At 45.4% G+C, this 16,050-nt stretch overlaps 1 protein-coding gene across 4 annotated transcripts in view; it reads right to left on the minus strand.

Annotated features, from left to right (window-relative positions):
* The window catches only part of LOC109882988 (filamin-A-like), a 65,630-nt gene that overhangs the window by 14,755 nt on the left and 34,825 nt on the right, over window positions 1-16,050 (minus strand). For all 4 annotated transcript variants that reach the window (XM_031803551.1, XM_031803552.1, XM_031803550.1 and 1 more), the window contains exons 11-25: window positions 15,158-15,284; window positions 14,820-14,956; window positions 12,858-13,054; window positions 11,726-11,839; window positions 6,860-7,003; window positions 6,652-6,775; window positions 5,202-5,362; window positions 4,971-5,061; window positions 4,567-4,854; window positions 3,708-3,820; window positions 3,416-3,565; window positions 2,954-3,272; window positions 2,202-2,375; window positions 1,409-1,571; window positions 833-993 (exon numbers count right to left, since the gene is read on the minus strand). In XM_031803551.1, the coding sequence (XP_031659411.1) occupies window positions 833-993; window positions 1,409-1,571; window positions 2,202-2,375; window positions 2,954-3,272; window positions 3,416-3,565; window positions 3,708-3,820; window positions 4,567-4,854; window positions 4,971-5,061; window positions 5,202-5,362; window positions 6,652-6,775; window positions 6,860-7,003; window positions 11,726-11,839; window positions 12,858-13,054; window positions 14,820-14,956; window positions 15,158-15,284 (2,463 nt within the window). The remainder of the gene's footprint in view (window positions 1-832; window positions 994-1,408; window positions 1,572-2,201; window positions 2,376-2,953; window positions 3,273-3,415; window positions 3,566-3,707; window positions 3,821-4,566; window positions 4,855-4,970; window positions 5,062-5,201; window positions 5,363-6,651; window positions 6,776-6,859; window positions 7,004-11,725; window positions 11,840-12,857; window positions 13,055-14,819; window positions 14,957-15,157; window positions 15,285-16,050) is intronic.

A 16,050-nucleotide genomic window follows, 5' to 3' on the forward strand; every position in this document is an offset into this window, starting at 1 on the left:
AAGATGTCCTGGGTCCCCAGATCCTCAAAAGATGTCCTGGGTCCCCAGATCCTCAAAAGATGTCCTGGGTCCCCAGATCCTCAAAAGATGTCCTGGGTCCCCAGATCCTCAAAAGATGTCCTGGGTCCCCAGATCCTCAAAAGGTTCTACAGCTGCACCATCAAGAGCATCCTGACTGGTTGCGTCACTGCTTGGTTTGGCAACTGCTCGGCATTTGACCGCAAGGCACTACAGAGGGTAGTGTACATCCTTGGGGCCAAGCTCCCTGCCATCCAGGACCTATATAATAAGCGGTGTCAGAGGAAATCCCTTGAAATTGTCAGAGACTCCGATCACCAAAGTCTGCTACCGCACAGCAAGCGGTACTGGAGTGCCAAGTCTAGGACCAAAAGGCTCAACAGCTTTTACCCCCAAGCAACAAGACTTCTGAACAATTCATAAAAATCACCACCGGACAATTTACATTGACGACCCCCCTACTCCATTTTATACAATGCTGCTACTCACTGTTTATTACCTGTGCATAGTCACTTCACCCCCACCTACATGTACAGATTACCTCTACTAGCCTGTACCCCTGCACACGGACTCAGTCAAGGTGCCCCCTGTATGTAGCCTTGTTATTCTTATTGAGTTACTTTTTATTTTAGTCTACTTGGTAAATATTTTCTTCTTGAACTGCACTGTTGGTTAAGGGCTTGTAAGTAAGCATTTCACGGTAAAGTCTACACTTGTTGTATTCGGCGCATGTGACAGTTTGATTTGAGATTGGGAAGATCACTAGCTAGCGCCACAATACAAAGTACCAGCATGCGTGTGTGTGTCTCCGTACCAGCGATGGGCTGTCCTCCGTAGGTGATGTTGAGATTATACGTTCCAGCCTCGTAGGGAATGTACTCTACGCTGCAGCTGCCATCTTTGTTGTCGGTGCAGGACATCTTAGCCTCGGATGGGCCCTCTACAGCCAGACCCAGACCACCTGTACCCGCACCACTACAGAGAGACAGATCATCATTCTAACCAGGTTTCCTTTTCATACGAGTAAAGTACATGTATTTATATTTTTAACAGACATCTCCAATATGCAAGATGGAATCTTTGTGTAAAATGAGCGATGTGAGAAATGGAGGTGAAGACTCTTGATATAATAACCATCATGCTGTGGGATTATTCTGGTGATTGTTTCACAAATAAAAATTCTTGCTCTTTTGTCCATCATTTCACGTGTGCTATACCGGCACTATCTGAGCCAGTCGCAATATAACGCAACATTTTAGTGACAAAACCAACCAAAATGCGATGGAAACCTACTTAACTTCTATTTTTCTTCATTTGGTACATGGGAATTCAAAAAATAAAATTAAAAATAAAAAACTATCCTCAATGTGGGTTAGTGTGTCTCTCGTACCGGGTTTCCACAGTGAACTTGTTGGCTTTGTTGGTGATGCCACTGTCCAAGCCGGGTCCATGTGCACGTACACGCCCCGGGTCACACCCCTCTGTCACTGCCACGCGGAATGGACTTTTGGGAACTGGAGACTCATCGTACGCCACCTTTACACTGTGGGGACCTGGACAGAACAGAGTTATCATATAGATCACCTCTACAGTGGAGGGGACCTGGACATTACACCACCGTTCAAAAGTTTGGGGTCACTTCACTTTTCTTAAACAAGGACATTTATAATTTTTTGTCCATTAAAACATCAAATTGATCAGAAAAACAGTGTAGATATTGTTAATGTTGTAAATGACTATTGTAGCTGGAAAAGGCAGATTTTTTATGGAATATCTACATAGGTGTACAGAGGCCCATTATCAGCAACAATCACTCCTGTGTTCCAATGGCACGGTGTGTTAGCTAATCCAAGTTTATCATTTTAAAAGGCTAACTGATCATTAGATCATTTTGCAACTATGTTAGCACAGCTGAAAACTGTCGTTCTGATTAAAGAAGCAATAAAACTGGCCTTTAGACTAGTTGACTATCTTGAGCATCAGCATTTGTGGGTTCGATTACAGGCTCAAAATGGCCAGAAACAATGACATTTCTTCTGAAACTCATCAGTCTATTCTTGTTAGTAGTGTACATGATCACTCATTCTGGACAACACACGTCATGGTGTCTGGATACAGAGTGTGAACAGATTGTATACATCATGCTCACTACACTTAATGGCAAGCAGATGGCACTAACTCACCCTCTTCGTAGGGAGTGTACTCTACGTTGTAGGTGCCATCACGGCGGTCGGTGATGACCGCGTCGGTAACGGAGCCAGATGGGTTCTGGATCACTGTCTTGATGTGGTTCCCTCCCGTCTGGTTCAGAGCTCTGGCGTCTACCGTGAAGTCTGTGGTCGCCTCGCGGAACACGCCTAGAACACAGAACATTAACAAATCTATAAACACAGGCTAAGAACACAGAACATGCCTAGAACACACAGCACACCTAGAAAGGTATTTATATCAAATTAAAACTATTCATGAAACAATTTAGTAAACTGAGATAAACAAACCCATTTGAAAAACTAAAACCATTATCTTTGAATCCAAAACTCACTAAAATAAAATAACCATCATGAATTGTGTTTAGTTTTTTCTCCTTAACTTTTGGCAAAAATCTAAAGGCCAATGCTTTTTTTTTTTTCTTTATGGTGCCAGAAGACAGCGATGTTTAAAATCAGCCTAGCTTGAGCATCTATCACTAGCCAACAGGGAAGAAACCCACTAGGGAGCTAGCCTAGCCAAAGGACACCATACTTTGTCCCTAACTCTAAAACATATATTTTTTAATGAAAGAAATGTTTGTATAAAAACAAACAAATCAGGTCTGAAAATAAACTAAACTTCAAAGTAGAAAAACCGAATAGAAATTTTTAAAAAGTATATAAAAACACAAAACTACAACCTTGATGACTAGAACCCAGAACACACAGCAAGAACGAACTCTGACCTTTGCCCTCCACTCCCGGTCCGAACACGCGGATTCCACTGGCGTCGACGGCCGGCTCCACTGTGAGGCGGGCGGGGAAGTTGGGTACATCCTGCCCCCCGTAGCGGATGGTGAGGGTGTAGGAGCCGGGGTACAGGGGGATGTAGGTGATGGTGTAGGTTCCGTCTCCATTATCCTGGATGTGGACCTCTGCCTCTGTCCCGCTGTCACTGATGATCTCTATGGTCAGCTCAGCTGGACCTGCGTTGGTACAGTCCACCACAAACTCCCCAGTCTCTCCCACCTTGGCACGCTCCAACCCTGGGCCAGAACACTTCACCTGACAGGGGGGCACAGGAAGTATTTAATTGTACTGTGAACACTATGCTGTATTCTGTGCATATGACATTTTGTTTTGATTTTATAATAAAGGTCTAGTCAAATATCAAGTCATTTGAACTAGGGGTTAGAGGTCATGTTTACCTTGGTGGCATCAGTTGGGGGATAGGCGGTGGGTTTGAAAGGGGATCCTGGGATGGGAGCGCTGTCATAGGTCAGCTCCACCTGGTATGGCCCCGCCTCTCGAGGGATAAACTTCACCTGACTGGTCTCTGGTTTAAGCCCCGGTTCCACCTGAATAATTATATTAGCATTAAATAGAATAATGAGGACACTTATTTGTATAGCAAATTGTTTGAGCCCAAAGTGTTGAACAATGAACATAGAATTAGGATAAATAACTGTTGAAACAGCGCAAAGCAATCAAGCTCAGTACCTTGCAGGTGACAGGCTTCCCAGAGGGCCCTGTAACCTTAGCTCCCACCTTCCCCTGACCTCCTGCTCCCTTGGACTTCACGGTCACTTCCTGGTCCTTACCCACTGTTATCTCTACAGAGCGAGACAGATACAGGAAGAGAGGATGCTTAGACACTACTACACTTGACTAAGTCGCAAAAAAATCTAATGGCAGAGGCCCATTATCAGCAACCATCACTCCTGTGTTCCAATGGCACGTTGTGTTAGCTAATCCAAGTTGATCATTTTAAAAGGCTAATTGATCATTAGAAAACCCTTTTTCAATTATGTTAGCACAGCTGAAAACTGTTGTTCTGATTAAAGAAGCAATTAAACTGGCCTTCTTTAGACTAGTTGAGTATCTGGACCATCAGCATTTGTGGGTTTGACTACAGGCTCAAAATGACCAGAAACAAATACCTTTATTTCTGAAACTCGTCAGTCAGTATTCTTGTTCTGAGAAAGGAAGGCTACTCCATGCGAGAAATTGCCAAGAAACTGAAGATCTCGTACAACGCTGTGTACTACTCCCTTCACAGAACAGCGAAAACTGTCTCTAACCAGAATAGAAAGAGGAGTGGGAGACCCTGGTGCACAACTGAGCAAGAGGACAATTATGTTAGAGTGTCTAGTTTGATAAACAGATGCCTCGCAAGTCCTCAACTGGCAGCTTCATTAAATAGACTGACGAGTTTCAGAAGAAAGTTGTTTCTGGCCATTTCCTATATCACTATCTATACTACAGTACCATCTACACAATACAGATCCTATATGCCCATCTATGCTACAGATCCTATATCACTATCTATACTATATACTGTAGTGGTTCTTGTACATACTGTCTCCCAGTCCATCAACTTGTATCTTGCTGAGGTCGAGGCTTGGAGCCACAGGGATGGAGAAGGGGCTCTTGGGAATAGAATCTCCTCCGTAGGTGACGGCCACTCCCAGAGGCCCCTGCTGGATGGGGGTGTACTTGACCGTGTGAGTGTTGTCATGGTTGTTAATGATCTCAAAGTCCTTAACAGCCTCTCCTTTAGCTGGGCCGGAGAACACAGCGTCCAGCTTGGCTTTACCTGCAGCCTTGGTGTTTACTGTGAAGTGGGTAGGCTTGGTCAACTCCACACCTGGAGGGAGGGGAGGAAACCAAGAAAGGATTCATTATTGGTATCGTGTATGTGAAGGCTGACTAACTTCCTGTCTTTCATAGCTTTTGAATGTTTAGCGTGTGTTCGTGTCTCACCACTGCGGTTGAGTCCAGGTCCCTCAGCCTTGACCTTGCTGGCGTCGTGTGACGGGTCAACTTTGATCCTGATGGGAGTCATGGGGATGGTCTGGAACACAGAGAGGTGGTGTCACACAATGAAGAAGTCAGCCAACATTAACAGGAGCTGGAGAACTGGAACGCAGAGAGGAAAGAGACACTCCTACCACCATGGCGGGTTTGCCACACTACCGTAAACACTCTACCCACCTGGTCAGCAAACAGCACCATGATAGTGTAACTACCAGCGCCTGGCGGGGTGTATTTAACGGTAAACGTGTCGTTGTCGTTCCTGATGATGTCGAAGTCGATGTCTGCCTCCGCCGGTCCCACCACGCCTGGAGAGCACTTTATACCGATACTGATGTCACCTGGGGGGCACACACAAATATCAGCTGTACAATGACATGACAAAGATACAAGTGGGATAGCACCGGAAGACAGCGGGCCGATTTAGCGTATGCATTAAATATTTTGGGATTCAGATAATTCTCACATAGGAACTTCATTCGGAGGAATAATGTTTGACATGCTTTTTACAGCGTATTCGGAAAGTAGTCTGACCTCTTGACTTTATCCAGATTAATTCAGACCCTGTGACATGTTAACATGAGACCTCTTGGTATCGTTATATTCCATAGTGTGCTCTTACATAGAGTACATCTACATTCTGAAACACACATTCACTTAATCAACTAAAATAATCTCTCAAAAGTATCCTTTAAACTTTAGTGTGCTGTGATTGGTAAATGACCAATGTCAAGTTCTGTTTAAAATGGGTCACATTAAAAGTACCAGAAAGCCCACTCTGGAAATCTGACATGTTGGAAGAGTATTTTGTTCCAAACTATATCTAAAATTAGCCAAATCGAAAAGGGTACTTTTGAGATATTCACATTAATAACGTTGAATAAACGTGTATTTCAGGAAATCGACACTCCATATCTGATGCCAAGAGGGTCTACAGCTGTCATCCAGACAGGGTGGCTACTTTAACAAATCTCAAATATATTGATTCGTTTTAACACTTTTTTGGTTAATACATGACTCCACATGTGCTATTCTATAGTTTTAATGTCTTCCCTATTATACAATGTAGAAAATAGTAACAAAATTAAGAAAAACACTTGAATGAGTAGGTGTCCAAACTTGACTGGTCCTGTATGTGTTTATTTTGTCCAGGTGGGAGAGGGCAGTGTGGAGTGCAATAGAGATGGCGTCATCTGTTAATCTGTTGGGGCGCTATGAGAAATGGAGCGGGTCCAGGATGATGCTGTTGATGTGAGCCATGACCAGCCTTTCAAAGCATTTCATGGCTACAGACTTGAGCTCTACGGGTCGGTAGTCATTTAGACAGGTTATCTTGGCGTTCTTGGGCACAGGGACTGTTGGTATTTCAGACTGGGTCAGGGAGAGGTTGAAAATATCAGTGAAGACACTTGCCAGCTGGTCAGCACATGGTCTGAGCACTACTCCCGAGTAGTACAGGGAGCTTCCACGTCAAACCATACGATACAGTCCATGCTCTGAGCACTACAGGGAGCTTCCACATCAGACACCATACGAGTTTATTCCTTTTAAATCCATGAGGAGCGAAAGGTGAAAGACACTTGGGGAAGAAGGGAATCAGAATTGGGTTGGTGTAGTGTAAAGATCTTACCTTGACCTGCCTCAGCACAGTCCACAGTGAAGAATGTTGGTTCAAATGCCTTCAGCCCTGTTTTAGCCACACCAGGACCTGACACCTTCACCTTGTTAGGGTGGCAGCCTGCTCCGATAGTCATCTACACACACGAGAAAACGGTCAGGAAGAGTGTGTATGTGAAGCTGAAGTCCCCATTCAGCATTTCATCTGTATGGGTGCTCACCCTGAAGGGACTGTCCGGTATGTTGACCCCGCCCCAGGACGCCATGACGGTGTGTTTGAGGGGTTTCTTGGGGGTGTAACTGCAGGTGTACGTTCCATTACCGTTATCCTTCACCTGGACATCTACTGGGGTTCCCTCACCATCCTAGAGAGAGACAGACAGAGATCCTGATATATTTCATATTTTTTGGTTTTTAGAATGAGATAAACACTAAATCGAATTCCAGACAAGTGATGAACAACTCTTCATTCAGAATAGAAGTTAAGTTCTCTAGCTAGCTACACCAAAGACCTAGGCAGCGGACAAGCTAGCCAGAAGAAACGAGCTAGAACAAACCTAGCAAGGGGAGTTCATACAACTACATCAAACGACCAAACTGAGTGAGTAAACCAAAAGGGAGCTAGCTAGCAACAGCAGACAGAAACTGGTGGCTATGGCAACGGGGCAGCAGGACAGAGCAGCAGAGCACCATGTCCCCACTCCCCCAGCGCTGAATCCGTTCTCTACCCTAAAGAGGCCAAAAATGACAACGAGGAAAGCTTTGAAACAGAAATGACTACAGGGGAGGCCAGAAACACTTCTCGCAGCCCTTTACAAAAACGGTGACGTGAGTAATCTCATCTTCCTCACTGACCAGCCAAATGCCTGGCGCTCAGCAGTCTGCTCTCACTACCCATCCATAAAGAAAGAGGGAATCTGTAATGGGTGGAAGCTGAAAGTTAAAGAGACAGACGACCCTGACAGCACCATGATAACAATCAACCTCTACAAGACTGGGACTGTCATGGTGCAAGGTAACAGACTGGGACTGTCATGGTGCAAGGTAACAGACTGGGACTGTCATGGTGCAAGGTAACAGACTGGGACTGTCATGGTGCAAGGTAACAGACTGGGACTGTCATGGTGCAAGGTAACAGACTGGGACTGTCATGGTGCAAGGTAACAGACTGGGACTGTCATGGTGCAAGGTAACAGACTGGGACTGTCATGGTGCAAGGTAACAGACTGGGACTGTCATGGTGCAAGGTAACAGACTGGGACTGTCATGGTGCAAGGTAACAGACTGGGACTGTCATGGTGCAAGGTAACAGACTGGGACTGTCATGGTGCAAGGTAACAGACCGGGACTGTCATGGTGCAAGGTAACAGACCGGGACTGTCATGGTGCAAGGTAACAGACCGGGACTGTCATGGTGCAAGGTAACAGACCGGGACTGTCATGGTGCAAGGTAACAGACCGGGACTGTCATGGTGCAAGGTAACAGACCGGGACTGTCATGGTGCAAGGTAACAGACCGGGACTGTCATGGTGCAAGGTAACAGACCGGGACTGTCATGGTGCAAGGTAACAGACCGGGACTGTCATGGTGCAAGGTAACAGACTGGGACTGTCATGGTGCAAGGTAACAGACTGGGACTGTCATGGTGCAAGGTAACAGACTGGGACTGTCATGGTGCAAGGTAACAGACTGGGACTGTCATGGTGCAAGGTAACAGACTGGGACTGTCATGGTGCAAGGTAACAGACTGGGACTGTCATGGTGCAAGGTAACAGACTGGGACTGTCATGGTGCAAGGTAACAGACTGGGACTGTCATGGTGCAAGGTAACATTAGGCTGTTTGAAACAGACTTTCAGACCATTAAGGAGAGAGTTGAGAGAGAGAAGGACACCACCAGTGACATGCCCTCCCACAAGACAAACTCTACCAGCACCACCCTCACCCCTACTATCCCCACCCAAAAAGGCACATCCAGCACCTCTTCCCACCATAGTGGAGGACACGCCCCAGGAGGAGAGCGACCCCCTCAGTGCAGAGCAGGCTCAGGCCCTCACCACCATGGCTGTCATGAGGGATGAGTTCACCAGACTGGAGGGGGAGGTGGTCCTGCTGAGGGAGAGCGTGAGCAAACAGCAACCAGACAACCACACCTTAAGAGGAGCTCCTAACCAAGGTGAGGACAGAGCTGGACAGCAACCTTGCAACACATCTGAAAGAAGTTCAGCGAGAGAGCGAGAGAGAGCTGGCTGATCTAACAAAGGAGGTGAGAGATCTCCAAAAAGACAGGCAGAACAGTAATAACAATCTGGCCACACTAAGAGGAGCTACAGGAGAGAAACAGGACAGAGGACAGGCTGCAGGAGCAGCTAGATCACCACGATCTGGACTGTCTCTATGACCATGTTCCCCTGTACAGGGAGATGGTCCCCATCCTCGATCTGGACTGTCTCCATGACCATGTTCCCCTGTACAGGGAGATGGTCCCCATCCTCGATCTAGACTGTCTCTATGACCATGTTCACCTGTACAGGGAGACAGTCCCCATTCTTGCCAAGACTCTCAAGGACGTCACTTTACACCGCAGCCCGACCTCTCCACCCCAGACCAGCACCCTGGACCCCCCCAGGCCACGACCACAGCACCAACCTCAATGCCCAACACAGACCACCCCAGCCCAGCTTCAGACCCACCCAGACGAGGCCTACCAGCCCCCTGCCCCCCACCGCAGACCCACGCACAGGCTGAGGGGAGCAACTGGCCCAGCACCCACCAACAAAATGAGTGACATTAAACAAATGCTGAGTCTACTATGCTCACGTGATAGGCCGAGGGTCATGGATGCTCACATGTGATAGGCCGAGGGTCATGGTAAGATGAGCACAAGAACTCCACCATCCTCACACTACACCCACCCAAGTGTCATGACACAAATGATATCTTAAATTATAAACAAATCACATTTGCATAATAAGAGTTTACGTTAATTGAAAAACCCTATTTGAATAGTTCTTGTTGGATTGTTTGTCTCATTTTGAAGGTAAAGAAAAATCAGTTATGAAATCTTTTTACGTTGCATGTTGGAATGTACAATGTCCTCTGCTTTTGGGCTAAGGAGCAGAAACCCAGACTTCCTGAAAGACATTGATGATGTTGATATTGTAGTACTACAGGAAACATGGTGCAGAGGTGATGTTTCCACTGGCTGTCCACTAGGTTATAGGGAGATAATCCTACCATCCAATAAATTAAAGGAATCAGACAGGGCAGAGACTCAGGGGGAATGCTAATATGGTATAAATCTGAACTAATTAAAATCAATCGAATTGATCAAAACAGGATAATTATTTCTGGTTAAAAAATTTAAAAAAATCAACAAGGAGGCTGTCTTTACAGATAAAAACATCTTCCTCTGTGCCACATACATTCCCCCCCCTCAGAGTCACCCTATTTCAATGAAGAGAGTTTCTCCATTCTAGAGGGGGAAATTAGTCCCTTTCAGGCCCAAGGCAACGTACTGGTCTGTGGAGACCTGAATGCTAGAACAGCAGAAGAACCAGACACTATTAACAGTCATGGGGATAAACACCTACCAGGAAGCAACAACCTCTCCCTCCGCACCTACAGACAGGAAGCAACAACCTCTCCCTCCCCACATAGACAGGAAGCAGCAACCTCTCCCTCCCCACATAGACAGGAAGCAGCAACCTTTCCCTCCCCACAGACCCCCCCCCCCAGAAACAACTATGACAAAGTGAAAAACAAAAACGGAGTACAGCTCGTGAAGCTCTGTGGAACACTGGGTCTGTTCATAGTCAATGGTAGGCTGTGAGAGAGGACTCCTATGGTAGGTACACCTACAGCTCTGTACATAGTCAATGGTAGGCTGAGAGGGGACTCTTATGGTAGGTACACCTACAGCTCTGTGGAACACTGGGTCTGTTCATAGTCAATGGTAGGCTGAGAGGGGACTCTTTTGGTAGGTACACCTACAGCTCTGTGGAACACTGGGTCTGTACATAGTCAATGGTAGGCTGAGAGGGGACTCTTTTGGTAGGTACACCTACAGCTCTGTGGAACACTGGGTCTGTACATAGTCAATGAGGGGACTCGTTTGGGAGGTACACCTACAGCTCTGTGGAACACTGGGTCTGTTCATAGTCAATGGTAGGCTGAGAGGGGACTATTTGGTAAGTACACCTACAGCTCTGTGGAACACTGGGTCTGTACATAGAGTCCCCTCTCAGCCTACCATTGACTTTTGGTAAGTACACCTGCAGCTCTGTACATAGTCAATGGTAGGCTGAGAGAGGACTCCTATGGTAGGTACACCTATAGCTCATCTCTTGGCAGTAGTACTGTAGACTACTTCCTCACCGACCTCAACCCAGAGTCTCTCAGAGCCTTCAGTCAGCCCACAGTAAAATCAGTGTATCTGAGAAGAGCAGAACCCAACCATGAAGCATCATGGCCCAATATATGACATGGTACTAAACAGGCCTATAGATGGAGTGAGAACAGACATCTACCACTGGCTGCATTTCCTATTACACTGACAAATACTCAGACCGAAGAGAATGTCTTTCCCAAAATTATGCAATACAAAGAATTTGAAACAAAAGAAATCCAATATTTAATTAGGTGAATATCCAAAATGTGCAGTTTTGGCAGCCAAATATGTGTCCTCCTGCCACAACCTGAGGGACAGCCAGTGAAAAGTGCAAAGTAATGTCGATAATATTTCCCATGTAGTTGTGTTTTTCATACCGTGTCAGGATGAGACTGGTCTTCTTCCATTGCTTTAATGTATTATGGTTCTCATGAATATTGTTGATGGTAATCCCATGTACACTACTACTATTATTGCTGTTGGTCCCACCATTTACTTATATATATTTTGACAATGTAAGTAATAATGAATTTGCCATGTAGAAAGAGAGAAACCCGTCGTATCATTATTAAACAGGCCTCATTCAGTTGGTTTGGCCTGTCCTTCAGCGAATACAATGACACCTCCACACGCCCACCTCCACCTCCACACGTACAGCTATGTACGTTAACACTGGGGGTGATTTATCTACACGTACCTGTGCCAGGATGTTGAGGGCAGCATTCCCTCCCAGCTTGGCGTCAACGGTGAACTCAGTGGGTTTCCCCACAGCAAGACCACTGCTCTGTAGGCCTGGACCATACGCCTTCACCTGGACACAGCAAAGAGAGCGCATCACAAGTTAGCAACTGGAGGGTTGCCGGTTCAAAACCCAGGTTAGACAGAAAATCTGGTGAGATGAGAGAGCTGCTGCCTTGGCAGGAACTAATATGGATCCATAATAAACCCCAGGAAGAGTAGCTGCTGCCTTGGCAGGAACTAATGTGGATCCATAATAAACCCCAGGAAGAGTAGCTGCTGCCTTGGCAGGAACTAATGGGGATTCATAATAAACCCCAGGAAGAGTAGCTGCTGCCTTGGCAGGAACTAATGTGGATCCATAATAAACCCCAGGAAGAGTAGCTGCTGCCTTGGCAGGAACTAATGTGGATCCATAATAAACCCCAGGAAGAGTAGCTGCTGCCTTGGCAGGAACTAATGTGGATCCATAATAAACCCCAGGAAGAGTAGCTGCTGCCTCGGCAGGAACTAATGTGGATCCATAATAATCCCCAGGAAGAGTAGCTGCTGCCTCGGCAGGAACTAATGGGGATCCATAATAAACCCCAGGAAGAGTAGCTGCTGCCTCGGCAGGAACTAATGGGGATCCATAATAAACCCCAGGAAGAGTAGCTGCTGCCTCGGCAGGAACTAATGGGGATCCATAATAAACCCCAGGAAGAGTAGCTGCTGCCTCGGCAGGAACTAATGTGGATCCATAATAATCCCCAGGAAGAGTAGCTGCTGCCTCGGCAGGAACTAATGTGGATCCATAATAAACCCCAGGAAGAGTAGCTGCTGCCTTGGCAGGAACTAATGGAGATCCATAATAATCCCCAGGAAGAGTAGCTGCTGCCTCGGCAGGAACTAAATGGGGATCCATAATACATCCAAATACCTTAGTAGTCCTTGTTTAGAGTAGTGATTTAACGTACCTTATCAGGGTAGTAGTCCTTGTTTAGAGCAGTGATTTAACGTACCTTATCAGGGTAGTAGTCCTTGTTTAGAGCAGTGATTTAACATACCTTATCAGGGTAGTAGTCCTTGTTTAGAGCAGTGATTTAACATACCTTATCAGGGTAGTAGTCCTTGTTTAGAGCAGCAGTGATTTCAGCCATGAAGGGAGAGTGCTGGATGTCCTCGTTGTTACAGAGCACATGCACCGCATACTCTCCTGCTTCCATTGGCCAGTACCGCACATCACATGACCCGTCGCCCTTATCATCACACTCGATCTTCGCCTGGGACGGACCCTCCACTGAGAAACCTGGACACAGACCTTCTGATGAGGACACGCAGATTCTGTGTGGACGTGTTTACCTATTCTAATGGGGACCAGAATTCCCCACAAGAATAGTAAACTTACACAAATTTGACCGACTGGGGACATTGTTAGTCCCCACAAGGTCAAATCCTATTTATTGGGGGTTAAGGTTAGAATTACGTTAACGGTTAGGAGCTGGAGGTCGACCGATTAATTAAAGGACCAATTTCAAGTTCTCATAACAAAGCGGTAATCGGCATTTCTGGACGCCGAGGAGACGGAGTGGGCCCTCCACGAGGAGACGGAGTGGGCCCTCCACGAGGAGACGGAGTGGGCCCTCCACGAGGAGACGGAGTGGGCCCTCCACGAGGAGACGGAGTGGGCCCTCCACGAGGAGACGGAGTGGGCCCTCCACGAGGAGACGGAGTGGGCCCTCCACGAGGAGACGGAGTGGCAGGCTGACCACCTGTTAGCGGAGTGCAGCAAGGAGCCAAGGTAAGTTGCTAGCTACCATTAAACTTTTAAAAAACAATCCATCTTCACAATCACTAGTTGATGATATTACTAGGTTAACTAGCTTGTCCTGCGTTGCATATAATCAATGCGGTGGCTGTTAATTTATCATTGAATCACAGCCTACTTCTCCAAACGGGTGATGATTTAACAAAAGCACAACCGTTGCACGAATGTACCGAACCATAAACAATGCCTTTCTTAAAATCAATACACAGAAGTATACATTTTTAAACCTGCATATTTAGCTAAGAAATTAATGTTAAGCAGGCAATATTAACCAGGGAAATTGTGTCAATTCTCTTGCGTTCATTGCACGCAGAGTCAGGGTATATGCAACAGTTTGGGCCGTCTGGCTCGTTGCTAAATAATTTGCCATAATTATGACATAACATTGAAGGTTGTGCAATGTAACAGGAATATTTAGACTTATGGATGCCACCCGTTAGATAAAATACAGAACAGTTCCGTATTTCACTGAAATAATAAACGTTTTGTTTTCTAAATGATAATTTTCAGATTTGACCATATTAATGACCAAAGGCTCGTATTTCTGTGTGTTATCATGTTATAATTAAATCTATGATTTGATAGAGCAGTCTGACTGAGCGGTGGTAGGCAGCAACAGGCTCGTAAGCAATCAAACATTACTGTGTTTGAAGCATTGCTAAGAGCTGCTGGCATACACAGCGCTGTTTATGACTTCAAGCCTATCAACTGCTGAGATTAGGATGGCAATACTAAAGTACCTATAATAACATTAATCGTCAAAAGGTATATGAGATACAAATGGCAGAGAAAGAAATAGTTGGAGTCAATTCCTATAACTACAACTTCATAACTGGGAATAATATTGAACCACCAGCTTTCATATGTTCTGAGTAAGGAACTTAAACGTTAACTTTCTTACATAGCACATATTGCACTTTTTCTTTAACACTGTTTTCGCATTATTTAAACCAAATTGAGCATTATATTAAGTTAAAATAAAAGTTACTTCAGTATTGTTGTAATTGTCATCGTTAAAAATATATATTTTTTAATAAATCGGCATCGGGTTTTTTTTGGTCCTCCAACAAATCGGTTTCATAAATCGGTCGACCTCTATTAGGAGCCAAGTTTAATTTTAGGGTTAGGAGCTAGATTTAGGGTTAGGTTTTGGGTTAGGGTAAGACTAGGGGTAAGGGAAAATAGGATTTTGAATGGGACTGAATTGTGTCTCCACAAAGTTAGCCGTACATGTGTGTACACTTACCCAGTGTTCCCACATTCTCTCCAACAGCTTCGACCACGAAGTCGGCAGATTTACCCACAATGCCGCTCTCCAGGCCGGGCCCCCATGCTCGCACCTTCTGTGGACCCGCCTCCAAACCAATCTTCACCTCCAACGGGCTGCAACAGGAAGTGATGTGTGACAGCATTACACCAGGCTCTCTATTCATGACTATTAATTTTTGTTGACACATCACATGTTGCAAAGAGGATCACAGTTATTTACCAGAGTTCACCTGCAATGACTTACAGTCCTTTTCCCTATTAGACTTAGTTGAATGCACTAACTATACATCACTCTGGTTAACAATGTAAATGTACCTGCGGGGGATGTGTTGTCCTCCCCAGGTGATGGTTATACTGTATGTTCCGGGGGTGGTGGGGTAGTACTCAAACCCAAACACTCCGTCTCCTAGATCCTTCCTCTTACAGGGCTCCTCCAGACCCTCTGCACACACACAGGGTCAGTTTGGTCATTAAGAAAATTGAGTCAGAGTGTGTTAGAGAGATATACAAACACAGTAGCAGTCAAAGGTTTACACCCTACTCATTCTAGGGTTTTTATTTTTACTATTTTCTACATTGTTGAATAATAGTGAAGACATGAAAAGATAACACATTTGGAATAATGTAGTAACCAAGAAGTTAAAATAAAATATATTTTAAAAGTTCTCAGATTCTTCAAAGTAGCGTCCCTTTGCCTTGACAGCTTTGCATTCTCTCAACCAGCATCATGAGGTACCTGTAATGCATTTCAATTAACATGTGGTCTTGGTAAAAGTGAATGTGGAATTGCTTTCCTTCTTAATGTATTTGAGCCAATCAGTTGTGTTGTGACAAGGTAGAGGGGTATACAGAAGATAGCCCTATTTAGTAAAAGACCAAGTCCATATTATGGCAAGAACAGCTCAAATAAGCAAAGAGAAACAACTGTCCATCATTACTTTAACAAATGAAGGTCAGTCAATATGGAACATTCCAAGAACTTTGAAAGTTTCTTCAAGTGCAGTCGCAAAAACCAGGAAGAACTATGATGAAACTGGCTCTCATGAGGACTGCCACAGACCCAGAGTTAACTCTGCTACAGAGGATAAGTTCATTAGAGTTAACTGCACCTCAAATTGCAGCCCAAATAAATGCTTCCGAGTTCAAGTAACAGACATCAACTGTTCAGAGGTGACTGCATGAAAGCAGGCCTTCATGGTTGAATTGCT

This window comes from Oncorhynchus kisutch, linkage group LG24 (assembly GCF_002021735.2).
Source record: "Oncorhynchus kisutch isolate 150728-3 linkage group LG24, Okis_V2, whole genome shotgun sequence".
In the NCBI taxonomy this organism is placed as follows: domain Eukaryota; kingdom Metazoa; phylum Chordata; class Actinopteri; order Salmoniformes; family Salmonidae; genus Oncorhynchus; species Oncorhynchus kisutch.